General features: G+C 47.2%; 1 protein-coding gene across 1 annotated transcript in view; it reads left to right on the top strand.

The window, feature by feature from the left end:
- Positions 1-201: 201 nt before the first annotated feature.
- Positions 202-18,596, top strand: part of LOC128841462 (cytochrome P450 4B1-like) — a 47,651-nt gene continuing 29,256 nt past the window's right edge. Inside the window, exons 1-4 of the mRNA XM_054036487.1 lie at positions 202-411; positions 8,742-8,886; positions 12,087-12,131; positions 14,408-14,535. Of these exons, the coding sequence (XP_053892462.1) occupies positions 202-411; positions 8,742-8,886; positions 12,087-12,131; positions 14,408-14,535 (528 nt within the window). The remainder of the gene's footprint in view (positions 412-8,741; positions 8,887-12,086; positions 12,132-14,407; positions 14,536-18,596) is intronic.

The raw sequence follows: 18,596 nt of genomic DNA, 5'->3' as shown, positions 1-18,596 counted from the left end.
GTTGCAATTCTAAGCGGGGCAACACCTAAACACATTCCTTCTGGTCCTTCCCTCCCCCCGGTAAAGTTGGCATCAGATCAACTGCTTGTGTGACTCTACCTCTTTGGATATCATTGGATCAGTCTACTAGCTGAAACACTTATAAACAAAGTAACTGGATGGTGCATTTGCTGGTGGGGAGAAGACATACACAGCAGGAAGATGACTTGTGTGGTGGTGAGACTGATAACCGCTATTTGGTGCTGGCTGCATAAGGATGTCTCTCGAATCTTTTACCTGCCCATTGTGCTTTGTCTGACCTACATGGTGTCGAAAGCAATCAAGCTGTATCAGTGGAGAAGGGAGCTGAATAAAGCACTGAAGAGTTTTCCGGGCCCTCCAGTCCACTGGCTTTTTGGCAACGTCCATGAGGTAGGGAAAGAGGTGGTGGTGAAGACTTAAAGCTCAAATCAAAAAACCAAAAGCAGCTTCCTTCTATAGATAGACAGCCTTCCTAGTGGTTAGAACACAGGTCTGGGAGCCAGGACCGCCTGAGGTATAATCCAAGCTCTAATATAAAGTTGCTATCTAGAATGGAGGAGTGGGGAAATCACTTAACCTCTTGCCTACTCATGGTAAAGGAGGAATAATAATGTTTACATTGATCACCGGAGATTGAGTGGATAAACTGATAACTGTACAATGCTCCAAAGACATTTATGCTCTATAAATGCTGAAGTATTAGGGTTATATGGTTATGGATTTTTAAAAAGTTACCCCAGGAGTTTGAAAGGGTTATAAATTCTCGTGTTTCGAGACATATGACAACCAGTAGCTAAGGAGGGCTTGAAAAGAACCATTTGTGTGGGCAAGTTATTCCATAACTGTTTTTGGCAGGGTATCTTGTACCATCTTCTAAATCTGATAGTACTGGCCACTGTTGGAGACAAGATACTGGACTAGATGGACCCATTGATCTGATGTATTATGGCAATGACAGTGCTCATATGAAGTAAAAGAGAAATAGAGAAACAACTGCACCTTCCTGGCCTCTATGCTAATATCATTCAGGTCTATGTTTCATGCATAACATTGTGTAGCAAATACATTATACAGTGTGTGCTTTCCATTTAAGTAGCCACAGAAGAAACAATCAGATGGGGCAAGAGGGATTTGAGACAGGGAAACTCTGGTTAAACTTTCAGTAGAAAATAATCTATAAATAAATAAATAACCTTGCTCATTTTGTATGCTTCCTATTCAGTAATTTCTTTGTAGATACATAAGGTCCAAATCTATGCTTGTGTTCTTAGCTTACAGACACTGAAGGTCAGATATTTACTGAAGTCAATAGGGTTATTCATGTGAGTAAGTGTGCGACTACTAATGTGAGTAACGAATGCATAATTTAGTCCCCAAGAGATTAGCCACTTTGGAGGTTGTATTATCAGTGGCACTGAGTTGACAGAAAGGTGGCATCACATCACCTTTCTGCAGCTCTCCTTCCCTAATCCTGGGGACAGCAGGGGACTGTTTCAGACTCTGGTGTAATTTAGAGCAGCCTTGGGGCTGCTCTGTAATATGCCTGGCTGTCTGGGCCATCTAAGAGCCATCCACCGGCCAAGGATTCCTGGAGAGCAGTGTACTCCAGTCACCCCCTTACTGACCCCAGCACACCCTCTATCCGAGGGGGTCAGAAGCATGTGGCATAAAGGTGTCTATGCCAGCCTCTGAGATCCGGGGATCCCCAGCTGCCTACTTATATCAGCATTCTACCCCCTCTTACCACCAGAGTGGAGCACAGGGGATAAAGTAAGGGATAGGGGACTTGCTTTGTGTGAAGCCTCCTACAAAAATGCAATAGTAAACATAGTATTTTGTCCTTCTTCCCACAAATCTCTGGCCTGGCAATCCTAATCAAGCAGCGTGGAGTGTGTTGCAATAGAGTGAAAATGCTAGGGCTAGATCCCTTGAATACACCAGGGCTTATAAAAAGAAAACTCAGCAAGTTCTTTGCCATTTTGCACTGCCGCTTCTGCTAACTCACTTGACCGTGTGTAGGAAGGACTTGACGTGGGGGGCTTGAACTGATACAAAGAGAACTGCGGAAATGACTCACTCCTGAATTGTGGGCCATTTCTTCAGCTGGAATATTGTGTTATGCAAGTGAGTTAGTTACACTGAATGGCAACCGAATAGCCAGTTTCCTTGCCAGGGTGTTGTACAACAGCTCAAACAACAAAAACTGAGCATCTGTCCCTCAGTAAGAGATCCTGCTTAGATCAAATAGATTGACACCACCCTGTGGTTTCAGTCGTTGCTTTACATTTTGTTTCTTTTTATTTCACACAGGGATAGTTTATCTTCACTGGCAGCTGGCACAGTTTCAGGCATCTCCACCTCTGACCCCTGTGTGCTCAAGGGATGCCCCCTTTAGGTCCAGGGCCGTCCTGAGGATTTATGGGGCCCTAGGCAGTATTATTAAACTGGTGTCCCTGTGCCCAACGGCAGCCCGGGGGAGGGAGGGCGGAAGGACGAGGCAGCAAAGGATACCGAGACGCCTGGCCTACCTCACTGTGGCGGAGAGTCACAGTTCCCCACAGACACCCCCATACCCTCTCCCTCACGCAGAATGTGCGGCGCTGTGAATACAGCCCCTGCCTACAGAGACTGCAGTGTGTGCTTGGTGTGCTGGAGCCAACCCACTCTTACCTGCTGTCATGGGCGGTGGATGAAGCTGCCGCTTGGGTAGGCTAGCTCCCCAGCCCACCTCTTCTGCCTGTGGCCCCGCCCATACTCCACCCCTGCCCCTCCCCAGGCCCCGCCCCACTCTGCCCAGGCCCCACCCTCTTCTCACTGTCTCCCTCCTCTCTTTCCTCCCCCACCCTGCTCACCCCCTTCCAGCCAAATCCCTGAACCCAAATGAAGCAAATGACATTAAAAGCACTAAATTTGGGAATAAAATATGTTAGTCACATATTTTTTTTAATATGCCCTGAGGCTTGTCAGAGATTAATTTGCAAAAAACTTGTCTTGCTGAATACAACATTAAATATTATGGAATACATGATGTAGCTCTTCTCTGTTTTCCCTTTTCTTAATCAGTATTTCTAAGCTGATTTTATATTTTAAATGTACTCTTAAGCCTTCATAAAGTAATCATTCCAGATTACTACAGATTTAACTCACTGAAACAAAGACATTATTTTAAATTAATCAGTCATAGAGGTTTAGTGTGTTCATAACAATGTTCATTGCTTTTAGAAAAAGGGAACACTAATTTATTTTGTGTGATCTCCATAACAATAGACATGTTTATGAAACTTCACCAACTTTAAAAAATGTTTCCAAAGATTTTAGGCCTAACAAAGGATTTTATATCTTACTAAGCACTGGTTTTGCTGGAGGGTTCTCTTAAAACTAGTTCATCAGATAGTCAGAAGTAAAGAAAGGGAAACTCTTTGTCCAGTTATCTGGACGGAAAGGGGTGTTGTCCCTTTAAGGGCTCTCTTCAATGGGGGTGTGGGGGTGGTGAAGGGAGAAAGGGATGGACAGAAAGGACAGCAAGACTTTGGAAGCAAGTTTTTTTTCCCCTATAGTAATTAAAATTAAATTGTGTATTTTAGATAAGGGTGGTCTTTTGAAGGATTTATTTAAAAAAACCATATGTCTGAAGATCCAAGCATTTAAGGCTAAAGATGGTTGTGCATCTAAAAATCTATGCAAGGATTTTTTAGAGATGTGATTTTATAATATTCACCAACTCACTAATGAAATATTTTTAAAGCAAATTTTAAACTAAGGTCCTGTAGACTAACATGTGCTGAATAAATATGACAGTCATGCACAACTGCTTTTGTCAGTAAATTCAGGCCTTGGCTATACTGGCAATTCACAGCGCTGCACTTGCTGCGCTCAGGGGTGTGAAAAAACACCCCCCCCGAGCGCAGCGAGTACAGCGCTGTAAAGCGCCGATGTAATCTGCGTCTGCAGTGCTGCACGCTCGCTCGCAGCGCTGCAAGCTACTCCCCTCGGAGAGGTGGAGTACGTGCAGCGCTGCGAGAGAGCTCTCACAGCGCTGGCGGCGCGACTACACTCGCGGCAGCGCTGTGAATCCGCGAGTGTAGCCAAGGCCTTAGAAACTGACAGTATATACCTGGAGGTTGGCAAATGCCTGTTACGTAGGTTCATTACCACTTGAATGGCTCTTTAACAGTTTCAATGTTGTGCTAATAGGTCGGGCAGGCTGGAGGCTTTTTCGCTTTTAAGTTACTAGATCCTCTCCAGAGTAAGTCACCAGGCTGCAGCAGCCAGCTGTGGGAGCCTGTAGGAAGGGTCAGAACAGAAATAGGAAGACACGGGAGGGTGGACATTAAGACCCAGTGGTGCCCCAAATTTTCAGGTGCCCTACACAGCCTTGTATGCTGCTTATGCCTAAGGATGGCCCTGCTTAGGTCTCAGGGGTCCTGCTGTCACCTCTCATTAGGCGGAGTCTTGCGACTCTGTCCCTCCAGACCATGGTTTAAGGCATGCAGTCCCCCTGCAGTTCACCGCCATTATCCTGTAGCACCTGCAATCTGGATCTCTCTCTTTCAAGGACTATGACAGTGCTTTACCGGAGACCAGGAAGCCATCACAGATATTTAAGGACAAAAGCCTTCCAGAGAAAACGTGCAAAACAATTGACAGTCTATACGCTTGCTTCAGCTTACCAAGTGCACCTAGCACCTGGAGACCTTGGCAGGATCTAGTCCTTCATACCCTGGAGCAGGGGTTGCCATCTTGGTTAAAGGTTCCTGGCAGTTGGTTGGATCCAAATGAGGGCCCTCTCAGTTAGTTTAAGCTGACACTTCTATACAGTTTGTGGGACCTTTGTTTCCCAGCTATCCTGAAACAAGTAAAACCAGTTACTTCACCTTTGCCCGGGGGGGAAGCTTCAAAGGCCAGGTAACTGCATAACCAGCATTAGGATTGGCATTAATAACCCCTTAGTGTGTTTGGATTCCAAAAGAATCTCAGCCAGAAAGCCGGGAACACACAAACACGTATAAAAAGTATTGATACAAAGGCCTATGAATGTTCGATAGACCCCCACCATCTCACACATCTCAATATAAGTCTTTTGAAGTGCCAGTAGAAAGTTGGCAACCTTAACTCACACAGGCCTGGTAAGGGGGGGTCAGGCACTTGGGACCAGCCTGGGTAGGGTCAGGCTAGCGGCCTGGTGCAGCGCTGGGTCTGGCCTGAGGCTGGGAGGGCCGGCTGGGGGCTGGGGGAGCTGGTAGCTTGGCCTGACACTGGGGGGGTGGAGGCAGCCAGTGCGGCTGGAGCAGATGGTCTAGGATTTCTCTGGCTGTGGGGCCTCAGGAGGAAGGGGCAGAGCCTGTGGGCTAGCCTCATGAGGAGAAGGGATTTGAGCATGGATTGTCCATTTCTCAGGTGAGTGCCCCTAACGTCTAGGTTATACAGTCACTCTCACTATCTCTTTGGCCCAATGCATATTTAATTCTATAGCCACACAGAGGAACAGTTTCAATGGGAGAGATTGAGAGACCCCACATCAGAACATCCTAGAGTCCAGTGCTTAGGGCCCTCACCTGGGAAGGAGGGAAACCCTTGTTGAAATGCCTTCTCCTCATCTGGGAGAGGGGGGGATTGAACCACAGTCCCCCACATCCTGAGGGAGTTTCCTAACCACGGGGTTACAGGTTATAAGGGAAGCTTCCTCCTCTCTCCCCCTGCCACAGGGCATTTTCTGTAGAATTAGGTGTGGAACAACACCATTCTTGGAAGAAGTAGCGTAGGCCTGTGACTCTAGGAAAGATTCACAGAAATACATGCCTCCCTCCACCCTAGATTGAGGGGCCTAACTCCCTGAGAGATGTGGGGTTTAGGATGCACCCATCTCCTTGGCATCTGATATTGGGGCTTAGAATACACCCCTGTCCTTCGCATCTGATATTGGCTGACTACGGTGGTTCCCTGCCTAGCCTGGTGGCTTTTGTGGATCCCATTCTTAGGGGCTGTCTCTCCCTATGCATCGGAGGGAGCCTGGTCACTTAACTCATCTTTTGTGGATTTCGCTGGGTGGCTAGGGGTTTAAGAGTTAGGTGTTGCACCACTCAACCTTGCAATGCCTACGTTTTCTTTGTGGATATGGACCTTAGTGTCTCTCTGGCTAGAGCTGGTCAGGATTTTGAAATGTTGACGCAAACACATGAGATAACCACAGTAACATTTTAAATTAAAAAAAAAAATCGTGTCCAGCTTCCAATCATTGCTATCGCTGCTTGGGAAATTTTGGAAAAAACAGGGGGAATAACATCAAAGCTTTTTACCTGTCCCCTGTCGACCTTGCTTTCCTGCCACCTCTAAATCTAAGGGCAGGTCCACACTAAAACGTTAGGTCGATCCAGTTACATCATTTACGGTTGTGAAAAATTCACACCCCTGAGCAACATAGTTAATACAACCTAATCCATGGTGTAGACAGTGCTAAGCCAACGGAAGAATTCTTCTATCAACTGAGCTACCGCCTCGGGGGGGAGGGATAGCTCAGTGGTTTGAGCATTGGCCTGCTAAACCCAGGGTTGTGAGTTCAATCCTTGAGGGGGCCACTTGGGAATCTGGGGCAAAATCAGTACTTGGTCCTGCTAGTGAAGGCAGGGGGCTGGACTCGATGACCTTTCAAGGTCCCTTCCAGTTCTAGGAGATGGGATATCTCTTAGGGAAGTGGATTCACTACAGTGACAGGGTTTTTGTAGTCTGGAATTGGGAAGACATTTTAGCGCATACTTAAGTTTCAGTAACCTGGAAGTTTTCTGAATTCAGGGCCCTAGATATGATGAAGTTTAAATTATTTTCCTTATTTTTCTGTGTCTGACAAAACCAAAATACACGCCTATGGACAAGAAACCTATCCCTTTTGGGAGATTTGTTTCAGTTTATCAAGCAGGGTGGTATGGAGTATCTCTATTACGACACCTATGATCAACAATGTAGGGGCCTCAGAAATCACAGTAGCCGCTCAAGTTAAAAGTCAGCGGAAAAGTACAACTGAGTAAAAATGGGTGGTAATGGGGGGACTTGGCATAGGCACATATCAGACACGTAACTTTTGTCTTCTCTTTGTCATGAATAGAGCTGGCTGAAAATTTTCAGATGGAACATGGATCTATCACAAAATCTGATTCATCAAAATCTAAACATCCCATAGACATATCGATTTCGACTATTTTTTGTCTAGGAAAAAAAATCAAAATGAAGCATTTGTTTCAAAACAGCTTTTTTGTTTTGAATTTTTAAAAATATTTTATTTGTATATACACCTCTACCCCGATATAACGTGACCCGATATAACACGAATTCGGATATAACGCAGTAAAGCAGCGCTCCGGGGGGGGGGGGGGGTGCAGGGCTGCACACTCCGGTGGATCAAAGCAAATTCGATATAACGCAGTTTCACCTATAACACGGTAAGATTTTCTGGCTCCCGAGGACAGCGTTATATAGGGGTAGAGGTGTATTTACATTTTATTTTTATATTATTTTATAAAATAATGTAAATGTGTAAAAATAAAATGTAAAATAGAACAACAAAACATAAGCATCAACTAAAATGTAAAAATATAAAATCAAAAAATCAATACTGAAACATACCGTTTTGATTTGATTGAAATGGAAAATTTCAATAGACCCCCAAATAATTCTCCCCCCCCCACAAACATTTCATTTCACAGGAGACTTGGAAATTCAGTGTTTCATTCTGATTCTGAACAAAGATGAATTTTGAATTCACAGATTTTCCCATAAAACAGAATTGCAGGTTCCCAACCAGCACAGGTCTTCATTACTAGTATTTAGTAATCTAGATATTCACTGATTCCTATAGCACCATAAAAGCACACGGTGCTGTAGAATAATAATCCCTGCGCCGTGAAAACTAATGATTTTCCTCACCGACTTTTAAGGACGCAGGATCAAATCCTATGGCATAAGCTGATGCAACAGAGACCAAGCAGAGCTGAGTTTGACCCTTGTAGCAATAACACCTTCTGGAGTAGGTGGCACTTCAGAAGTTTTAAGAAAGAAAGAGGAGGATGGTACATAAGGAACATTAGCTGGGTGCTCGTGCCAAGAATGCAGGCATGGCAGAAGAGAAGGCACAGAATCAGGAGTGAGCGGTGGAGCTTAACGGAGCTATCAGGGCAGAGGTGTGGATGAAGTGTAAGAAGCACAAGACAGTGTGGGAGGAGACTTTTAAAAAAGGAGAGAAACTAAGCAAATTCCCACCCTCAACCCAAGTCAATGTGGTTGAAAAGTCAGTGTTCTTTGAAAACATCCTGTGACAAAATTTCCAGCCATGTTCTACCCATGATATCGCTTGTGTATAAGTGACACCAGATGCCTGCTAGAACTTGTTTTCTTTCCCTTTGGAAGGTTTGAAGTGAGACTTTGTGGGTGGAAGATGGAGCATCTTAATACTGGAGAGTAGTAGGGAAGGAAGGTGTGTGTACTGTTCTTGCTTAAATGTTTGTTCATCTCACTTTCACAGCAACGGATTATTAAATAATGGAATTCACTGATTCTTATAGCACCATAACAAGCATGGTCAGATGGATCACAGACTTTAGAATTTGCACTGTGATAGTTATCCATTCTTCTGACACTGGACAGGTTGACTTGAACTCTACAGGAGAGAGATTTTTGGCAAACGCCTGACTTATTGCTTCTGTCCTCTTTTCCCTCCATCATTGTTGCAGTTCACTGGAAGAGGGAAGGATCTGGACAAGGTATTGGAATGGAGTAAAAAGTACGCACGTGCCTTCCCCGTGTGGTTTGGGAAATTTGTAGTGTTTGTGACCCTCAACGATGCTGATTACGCTAAGGCTGTATGTGCCAGGGGAGGTAAGAGGTGGTGCATTTTGCCTCTGAATGAGAACAACACACTTGTTATCAAAGTCCTCCAAGGTGTGATTCTGCTCTGAGGCCTGCCAGGAATTGAGTAAGCAAGTGTAACCTCAGCCCTGATGTATGGCTGCAGTCTTCTGCCTTTTCTCCTTGGGCTAAGTTCCCTCTAAGCTGTGCGGCCGCGCAGCAGCCTATCAAGGGCTGTGCAGGCGCTCAGGGATGTGACAGAGAAAGATGCCCTTCCCCCAGCCCTGGAGCTGCCACAACAGGGAGAGACACATCTCCTCCCCAGCCCAGGTGCTGCTGTGGGGAGAGAGGGCTGGGGGGAGTCCTCTCTCCCTACCGCAACCCCAGGGCAGCCTGCACCCCAAGCCCCTCATCCCCAGCATCACCCCAGAGCCTGCACCAACAGGCGTAACCCTGACCTCCCACACCCCAACCCTCTGCCCCAGCCCTGATCCTCCTCCCATACTCTGAACCCCCTCATTCCTGATCCCACCCAAGAGCCCACACCCTGAGCCAGAGCCCTCACCGCCCCCCCATCCGTACCCCAACCCTCTGCCCCAGCCCTGAGCCCCCTCCCATACTCCAAACCCTTCGGCCCCACCCCCACCACACATCACCTCCAAATTCGTTCTGCACACGCCTGGGAAAAATTAGAGGGAACATTTGTTATGGGTCTTGAGTTCACCTATAAGAGTGCCTGATGCCTCCACCCAACGAAACCCCTCCTAGTGCAGAGAACACAGAGAGCTTGTCCCTTCAGAATGTATTTCACACACGATATCATAAAGAGGAGTGTCAGAGCACACACAAAAATAAAATAGCTATCACAATTCCCAGGTAATAAAACAGTAACTGTTGATTAGGTACGGGGAGCTGAGGCTAAGGGACAAAGGAAAAAGGGATCAGGATAATACAAGATAAAAACAACAAGACATAAACTCCACACCTTCCAACATGTATAGCCACCCTTTGAGCCCAGCACTTGCCTAGGTAAACAATGATTTAAGGCTCATCCTTTGATTGGTGTTGCAACACTGACGTTGGTGGCTGGCTTAAAACAAAACAGCAAAATAAATAAATAAGGATGTTCTTATGAAGTATCCACCCCAAGGATGGCCAGATCTTCCTTGTTGCTCTCTGGTCTGGATTCCAGTGTGCGGGTAGGTTGGCTCTTGGTAGCCTGACCATGACTCTGCACATTACTGAGTGTCCCAAAAATCCCGTAAAATCCTCCCTTGGATAGGAATGTGGAGGGCTGAAAGGTCCTCCCAGGCTGTAAAAAGCAATAAAAAGTCCTGTGGCACCTTATAGACTAACACCCATATTGGATCATAAGCTTTTGTGGGTGAATACCCACTTCGTCAGATGTATTCAGTCACGAAAGCTTATGCTCCAATACGTCTGTTAGTCTATAAGGTGCCACAGGACTCTTTGTTGCTTTTTACAGATCCAGACTAACACGGCTACCCCTCCGATACTTGACTCCCTGGCTGTGATGCTTCTCTCCCTGCTACACTCCAAACACAGCCAGAAAACTGAAAGTAAAACCAAACACGCCGTCTCGGAGTTCTGCCTTATTACGACTGGTTCTGGTAGTGTTGCTAGCCAGTCTGTCTCCTCTGCCACCAATTGCTGCTGTGATTCAGGGGCAAGTCCACTAGATGCTCAGTGTAGCATTTCAGAAGCACCCTCTCCAATGGAGTTACACTAGGAGAGTTAGGGGAGGTATCAGGTGGGGATGGATGATTTTATGTATGTGTTTATAGAGGGTTGAGCAGTGAGGCGGCAAAAATGGCAAATTACACAGTTATAGAAAAGTGGGTTTTTTTGCACACTTGGACACTTGCATGCTGCACCTGTTCCCGCACTGCATGTCTATTTTCTATAGGGCTACATAAAAAGAACACAGTAGCTAGGATCATCATATTTAGCATCTCCAGAGACAATAAACCATTCTGAACTGTGATGGGAGAGAAGGTTGCGGGGGACGAGGTGTCACAGTGTTAGTACAAATGGTCCTTTTATTTTAACGATATAGGCTGGCCCTGTACAATGTTCCCAGTCAGCTCTAGACATACAGGATCCTTGGTCATTGTAGTCCTGTGTCTCTTCTTCATGCAGAGACTTCACATTGTGCTGAGTTATTTGTTATATGCCGTCCCCCATTATTTTAATATCCCAGAGACAAAGCACAGAGGGGGAGCAACATTCCCTTCTATATGTATGGAACGACACGGGTTACAGTTCAAGCACCTCTGTCCTCTCTTCTGAATGAACCCCCTTTCAGGTGGCTTCAAGCCTTCACCTCTAGGGCAGAATCCTGTGATTCTCCCACTCTTAGACCAGGGTACTAGTCTGTAGCACCCTGTGTACAAACTGCTTATCCTAACAGATCCTACTGGACTCGGGACCTACAGTTCTTCCCTCTGGTATCTAGTGGCCAGCAGTGAATAGAAGATTCAAAACAGCCTTCTTAAGCAAAGTATTGTGTAGTCCTAATAGTAGGAACACAGTATGACAAGGGAAAAGGTTTCTAAAACAACAAAAGGCCCACAAGTAGGTTCATCTTACCTTCCTTGCCCTCGGTAGGCACTCTAGGCAGCCTAAGGTCTGGGGGGCAGTTTCTCCCCTTTAACCATCAGCTAAACCCATCTCCCCCTTCCTAGACTGATTCAGCCCTGGGGAATGGAGATAGCATATCACCACCGTTACGAGTCCCAGGTGTGTGTTAGTGAGCTCTTATGCGGACTACTGTCTGTCTTCCTGGGTCGTTTCCCTGAACAAAGCTCAGACAAACATATGGCGCCCATAGTATTCGAAGGGCTTGTCTAGATGGTGAGTTAGCACTTGGCAAGCTGGGCTGTAAATCTACAGCGCGTTAGCGTGCTGCACATTAACTAAACTGAAAACGGTTCTTAGTGCAGAGCAGGTCAATATGTGCAAGGGAACTTTTAGCACACGGTTGCATCATCCAGAGGGACCGTTAGTGCATGGCATGCTAGGAACACCTTAGCGTACTGCACACTAGCTCGCCATCTGGACAAACCCATAGATTACAGGCAACTCCACACCCATCACAATAGGTCTGGTGACAGGCTGTCTAGGGATATGAATGACCAATGTAATCAATCAGTGGGGACCAAACCACTAACACAAAGCTGTTTTTCTCTCTCCCAATCACGATTTTGCAGACCCCAAGGATAATATTTTCTATCACTACGTGCTCCCATGGATTGGTAAGTATATTCTTGCTTTTAGCCATCAATAATGATATGGAGAAGCTACTCCACCAGCTGACGATCAGCCCTTGTGTTTCCATGATTGCCAAGCACGGCTGTTTCAGATTGGTTCAATACACAGAACCTCCCGGGGCAACTTCATCCCCAATCCATGATTCTAAAGTAGTACCTAAGGCAGGGCCAACCAAACGTGGGGCCCCATTGGGCTGGCCCTATACAAACAGAGCGTGAGAAGGGATGAAGCTGTTCAAATGAGTGGAATTACATGTCCAAATTTGGCTCTTCCTGCTTTTGCCGTACTGCCTCAATGGTTTGGTCAGCAGCTGTCTGAAGTGTTTATGTTGTCTGTGATTTTAAAGACTTGCATTCTTGAATTCATTTCCATTTGAAAAGCTACAGGGTGTATTAAACATTAAAACTATTTCGACGGAGCTGATTCGCTGCAGCAGTTTCCTCTCTAGTGACAGTCACTCTGGCCCAGAGGCGATCTGCCTCTTCTGCCGCTCAGCCTGCTAGCCAGGTCATGGTTTGGTTACACCCCTCCTGGGGTGACAGGTATGTCTTCACTACCCACCGGATCGGCGGGTAGTAATCGATCTATCGGGGATCGATTTATCGCGTCTCGTCTAGACACGATAAATCGATCCCCGAACGCGCTCCCCGTCGATTCCGGAATGCCACCAGAGCGAGAGGCGGTAGCGGAATCGATGGGGGAGCCGCAGCCGTCGATCCCGTGCCGTGAGGACCCGAGGTAAATTGATCTAAGATACGTCGACTTCAGCTACGCTATTCACGTAGCTGAAGTTGCATATCTTAGATCGATCCCCCCCTCTAGTGTAGACTAGCCCAACGAATTGAAGTCCTTACGTCTGGTCCTCGGTCCCAAATCTCAGTCTCAATGTCCACTCCCTATACTCCTTTCCGAGGGCCTTAAATCATCCTGATCCCCTTATGTCAGGGGCTTCAAGCCACCTTCCCAGTGGCTAGTAGGGGAACCCAGATCCACCATCTACAGTGGGTTCCAGGCCGGGAACCCTGGGATAAGCAGTCAAGATCTGCTCCCTCAGACACCGTGCTGCTGCCTCCCTGGACTCCTTCCTGCCTTCAGTCCCTTCTTCAGTTCTTTGTAACAATCAGCTCCTCCCAGGGTTTCTCCCCAAGAGGCCAAGTTCCTGCCCTTGTATCAGGGTCAACCACAGAAGTCTGCTCCAGTCGTGTATCTTACCCCCACCCTCCACCCACAGGCTTTGTCCTCACCCTGAAGGAATCTTCTTGCTCCCCTCAGGTATGTCCGTTCTCTATTACGAAGAGGGTGACTGCAGTCTTACAATAGGCTAATGGTACCAGGCGAAAGCCTGTAATAGGGTAGTGATGGGCAAACCCAGTTACCTTTCCACCTTGGAAATAAATATTGACGTAAAATGAGATTTTGTAAGATATTTACCTTGAAACTAGCAAACAGGATAAAATGTAATGAGTGGGGGTGAGGGTGGGGGAGAGACGCGGAGGTTTGGTTTGGAGACACATTCAGATGCTGCTTATCTGAACCTCTTGCACTGAAAAAAGTCAGGCTGGAGATTTTGCAAGCAGAAACTACCTCATTAGATTCTGGTACTTTCTTCCGGTTGAGCCAGAAATACCAGGTGCGCAGCATTCCCTAAACTTGAACTGCGTAGCTAGTAATACTAGTTGATCGTGGACCCAAATTACTCGAGGTTAAGGCATTGATACAGAAATGATCAGATTGGTTGACAGGCTGAATTTTTTAATTTGGAACTTTTTTCCATGAGAAAAAGGCCTTTCTTAAATGAAAATGTTTGTGGATATATATGTGGGTTTTCTTCAAATTTTCTGAATTTTTGACAATGCCGCCAAACCAAAAGCATTTCATTTTTCAAAACTGGAAACCTACTCCTTTTGTAATTGTAGGGGTTTTAGTTGTCTCCCTCCTTTTCTTTCAGTTTTTTTCTGCATGCCCCTCTTTTCACTAAAAAAAAAAAAAAAAAAAAAAAAAAAAAAAGGAGGGGAAATGGGGAAAAACACTAAATCTGCAAAAACCAAAGAAAGGTTTTGGAAAAGCAAACATTTTCCCATTATGTTTCCATTTTTTCTTCAAAATAAATCAAAAGATTTTGAATATTTTTGCAAGGAATGTAGAAAAAACTAAATTATTCCTTCCCCCGCCCCCCCCCAAACATACTTATCACTTTTCTGAGCAGCTTCCTTCTCTTGTGACTGAAATCATCTGATCTTTGTTGCCTGTGTTTCTCCAGGGAAAGGATTACTGACGTTACAAGGACGAAAGTGGTTCCAGCATCGCAAACTGCTGACTCCTGGGTTTCACTATGGGGTTTTGAAACCTTATGTGTCATTGATCACCAAGTCTACACAAGTGATGCTGGTAGGAACTATTGCTATTGTCATCACCTGTACTTGGTTCTTTTTCAACTTTTATGCTAAAGGCAAAGCTTCTCTTGCCGTTTCTTCGCTGTTCTCTTGGATTCTATGCCTGCATGATGTACTATTTGAAGGACATATGGGGTGATTCACTGCTGTCTTGAGGGCTATGACATAATTTACACGTTACCAAATCAGAATTCTCCACTCACTCACAATGGTGGTAACATTTTACATCCTCTTTGCACTCTCTTTGAACAAGTATAAATCACTAGAGAGCTAATATAGCGAGCCCTACATCCTCCTCCCAACACACACTCTTTAAACCCCAGCATGGAGGTGGGGGTGACCAGAGGGGGTTTTCCAGAGAGCATCTGTGCTCCAGCAGTCCCCTGCTGCTAGTGTAGTTCCTTGGGATATGTTGCAGTTGAAAGCAAGTTAGAGCAGCCCTGAGTCTATAGGTCAAACCAGACCCAGGATCAGGGGAGTGCACTGGCTCCATGCTGCAGACGAATGTGAACCCCCCTCGCAGGCCCCTTCCAATGTACTCTGGGGGAAAATTCCCTCCCAACTCCAAATCTGTCCATCAATATGACCCAAGAGAGAGTCAAACCAGCCAGGCATCTTGAAAGAGGATTCTCTGTACCACCTCAGAGCACTGGTCCACCTTGTCCAATGTCCTGTCCCAAGCGGTGGCCAATCTCTGACGTTTCAGAGAAATGTGGGAAAACCCCTCAGTATTCATCTAGCCAATTGTGCACCAGGAAAAATATTCCTTCCTTACCCCAGCAGGCAAATGACTGAAGCCCTGAAGCATCCGATTTGATTACAGTCATTCTCTTAACACAGAGATGCAAGTGTTATGAGCATGTTGAGGGCAATGCAGGCGATCCTGTTCTCCCCATGGCCAGTGAAGAAAGGAGATGAACGGGGGACCCAAAGATTCACAGATCCCAAAGCCAGAAGGGACTGCTACGAACATCCATTTGACCCCATTGCACACACAGGTTCCAAGTGATGGCAAGTCCACACCCAACACGGATAAGCTGTTCCAGTGTTTAGGAAATCACCTAGCTTCAATTTTCAGCTCCCGGTACTTGTTACGCCTTCATCAGCAAAGCTGAAGAGCCCCACACCATCAGATATCTTTCCCACGCATAAGTACCGATTCACAGCGTTAAGTCGCCTCTCAGCCTTCTCTTGGGTAAGCTGAGTGGGTTGAGCTCCTTAGGTCTCCCATTGGAAAGCTTGTTTTCCAGCGCCCAGGTCATTGTTGTGGCCGTTATTTTGAACTGTTTGATTAATACCTGAGTTTTTTATTCTCACTCTTCCCTTTCTGTCTGCTCGCCTTTGCCTTAGTTTTCCCGTTTCCCCTGATGAATAATTTTTCCTGCCTTCTTCCGTATAAATGTGCCCTCTGCCCTCCTCCATTTTTTCCTCTTCCCCCTTCCATTCTCCCCCAATTCACTTCCATTGGGCCCTACATTCTCCTCTTGTCAGGAGGCCAGCGGGGGTCCAACGTGCCGCTTGGCTTCAGGGCAGCAGTGCCCCGGCAGTGGGAATCTCAGGGTATGTCTACACTACGAAATTAGTTCGAATTTATAGAAGCCGGTTTTATAGAAATCGGTTGTATACAGCCGATTGTGTGTGTCCCCACATAAAATGCTCTAAGTGCTCTAGTCGGCGGACCGCGTCCACAGTACCGAGGCTAGCGTCGACTTCCGGAGCATTGCACTATGGGTAGCTATCCCACAGCTATCCCACAGTTCCCGCAGTCTCCGCCGCCCATTGGAATTCTGGGTTGAGATCCCAATGCCCGGATGATGCAAAACAGTGTCGCGGGAGGTTCTGGGTACATGTCGTCAGGCCCCTCCCCCTCCGTCACAGCAACGGCAGACAATAGATTCGCGCCTTTTTACCTGGGTTACCTGTGCAGACAACATACCACGGCAAGCATGGAGCCCGCTCAGCTCACCGTCACCATATGTCATCTGGGTGCCGGCAGACGTGGGACTGCATTGCTACACAGCAGCAGCAGCTAACTGCCTTTTGGCGGTAGACGGTGCAGTAGACTGGTAGCCTTCATCGGCGATGTGGGTGCTGGCAGCTGTGGGGCTGGCAGCCGTGGGGCTGGCAGCCGTAGGGCTGCATTGCACCAGCCCCTTGCCTTTTGGCAGTAGATGGTGTATTACGACTGGTAACCGTCCTATTACAAGTTGGATCATCGCACATTAGCAGAATCTTCCCTGAGCAGCAGATTGTGCAATAGGCCTGAAGGCCATCGTAATACACTAACTGCCAAGCGCCCAGTATTTGCTGCCAAGCACCCAGAAAGATGCCGAGGGCTATCAGTCACGCTGCACCGTCGTCTTAAGATGTAAAAAATAGATTTGCTCTGTATTCATTTGCTTCCCCCTCCCTCCGTCAAATCAACGGCCTGCTAAACCCAGGGTTTTCAGTTTAATCTTTGGGGGGACCATTCTGTGTGACAGTTGTTTGTGTTTCTCCCTGATGCACAGCCACCGTTCTTGATTTTAATTCCCTGTACCTGTACGCCATGTCGTCACTCGGCCCGCCCTCCCTCCTGCCCTCCTTCCCCTAGTCCGTCAGATACTAGTTTCGCGCCTTTTTTCAGACCAGACGCCATAGCACTGGGATCATGGAGCCCGCTCAGATCACCGTGGCAATTATGAGCACTATGAACACCACGCGCATTGTCCTGGAGTATATGCAGAGCCAGGACATGCCAAGGCGAAACTCAGACCAGCCGAGGAGGCGATTGCAGCGCGGCGAAGAGAGTGATGAGGAAATTGACATGGACATAGACCTCTCACAAGGCACAGGCCCCAGCAATGTGGAAATCATGGTGTCATTGGGTCAGGTTCATGCCGTGGAACGCCGATTCTGGGCCCGGGAAACAAGCACAGACTGGTGGGACCGCATCGTGCTGCAGGTGTGGGATGATTCCCAGTGGCTGCGAAACTTTCGCATGCGTAAGGGCACTTTCATGGAACTTTGTGACTTGCTTTCCCCTGCCCTGAAACGCCAGGATACCAGGATGAGAGCAGCCCTCACAGTTGAGAAGCGAGTGGCGATAGCCCTGTGGAAGCTTGCAACGCCAGACAGCTACCGGTCAGTCGGGAATCAATTTGGAGTGGGCAAATCTACGGTGGGGGCTGCTGTGATCCAAGTTGCCAGGGCAATGAAAGACCTGGTGATATCAAGGGTAGTGACTCTGGGCAACGTGCAGGCAATAGTGGATGGTTTTGCTGAAATGGGATTCCCAAACTGTGGTGGGGCCATAGACGGAACCCATATCCCTATCTTGGCACCGGAGCACCAAGCCACCGACTACATAAACCGCAAGGGGTACTTTTCAATGCTGCTGCAAGCCCTGGTGGATCACAAGGGACGTTTCACCAACATCAACGTGGGATGGCCGGAAAAGGTGCTCGCGTCTTCAGGAACTCTGGTCTGTTTCGAAAGCTGGAGGAAGGGACTTTCTTCCCGGACCAGAAAGTAACCATTGGGGATGTTGAAATGCCTATCGTGATTCTTGGGGACCCAGCCTACCCCTTAATGCCATGGCTCATGAAGCCGTACACAGGCAGCCTGGACAGGAGTCAGGACCTGTTCAACTACAGGCTGAGCAAGTGCCGAATGGTGGTGGAATGTGCATTTGGACGTTTAAAAGCGCGCTGGCGCAGCTTACTGACTCGCTCAGACCTCAGCGAAAAGAATATCCCCATTGTTATTGCTGCTTGCTGTGCGCTCCACAATATCTGTGAGAGTAAGGGGGAGACCTTTATGGCGGGGTGGGAGATTGAGGCAACTCGCCTGGCCGCTGATTACGCGCAGCCAGACACCAGGGCGGTTAGAGGAGCACAGCAGGGCGCGGTGCGCATCAGAGAAGCTTTGAAAACGAGTTTTGTGACTGGCCAGGCTACTGTGTGAAACTTCTGTTTGTTTCTCCTTGATGAACCCTCCAAACCCCCGCCCCCGACCCGGTTCACTCTACTTCCCTGTAAACCAACCACCCCACCCCACCCTCCCCTCCCCAATTCG

Source organism: Malaclemys terrapin, chromosome 8, assembly GCF_027887155.1.
Source record: "Malaclemys terrapin pileata isolate rMalTer1 chromosome 8, rMalTer1.hap1, whole genome shotgun sequence".
Taxonomy (NCBI): domain Eukaryota; kingdom Metazoa; phylum Chordata; order Testudines; family Emydidae; genus Malaclemys; species Malaclemys terrapin.
The sequence above is the reverse complement of the archived record's forward strand: the minus strand, read 5'-3'. Positions and strand labels throughout refer to the sequence as shown.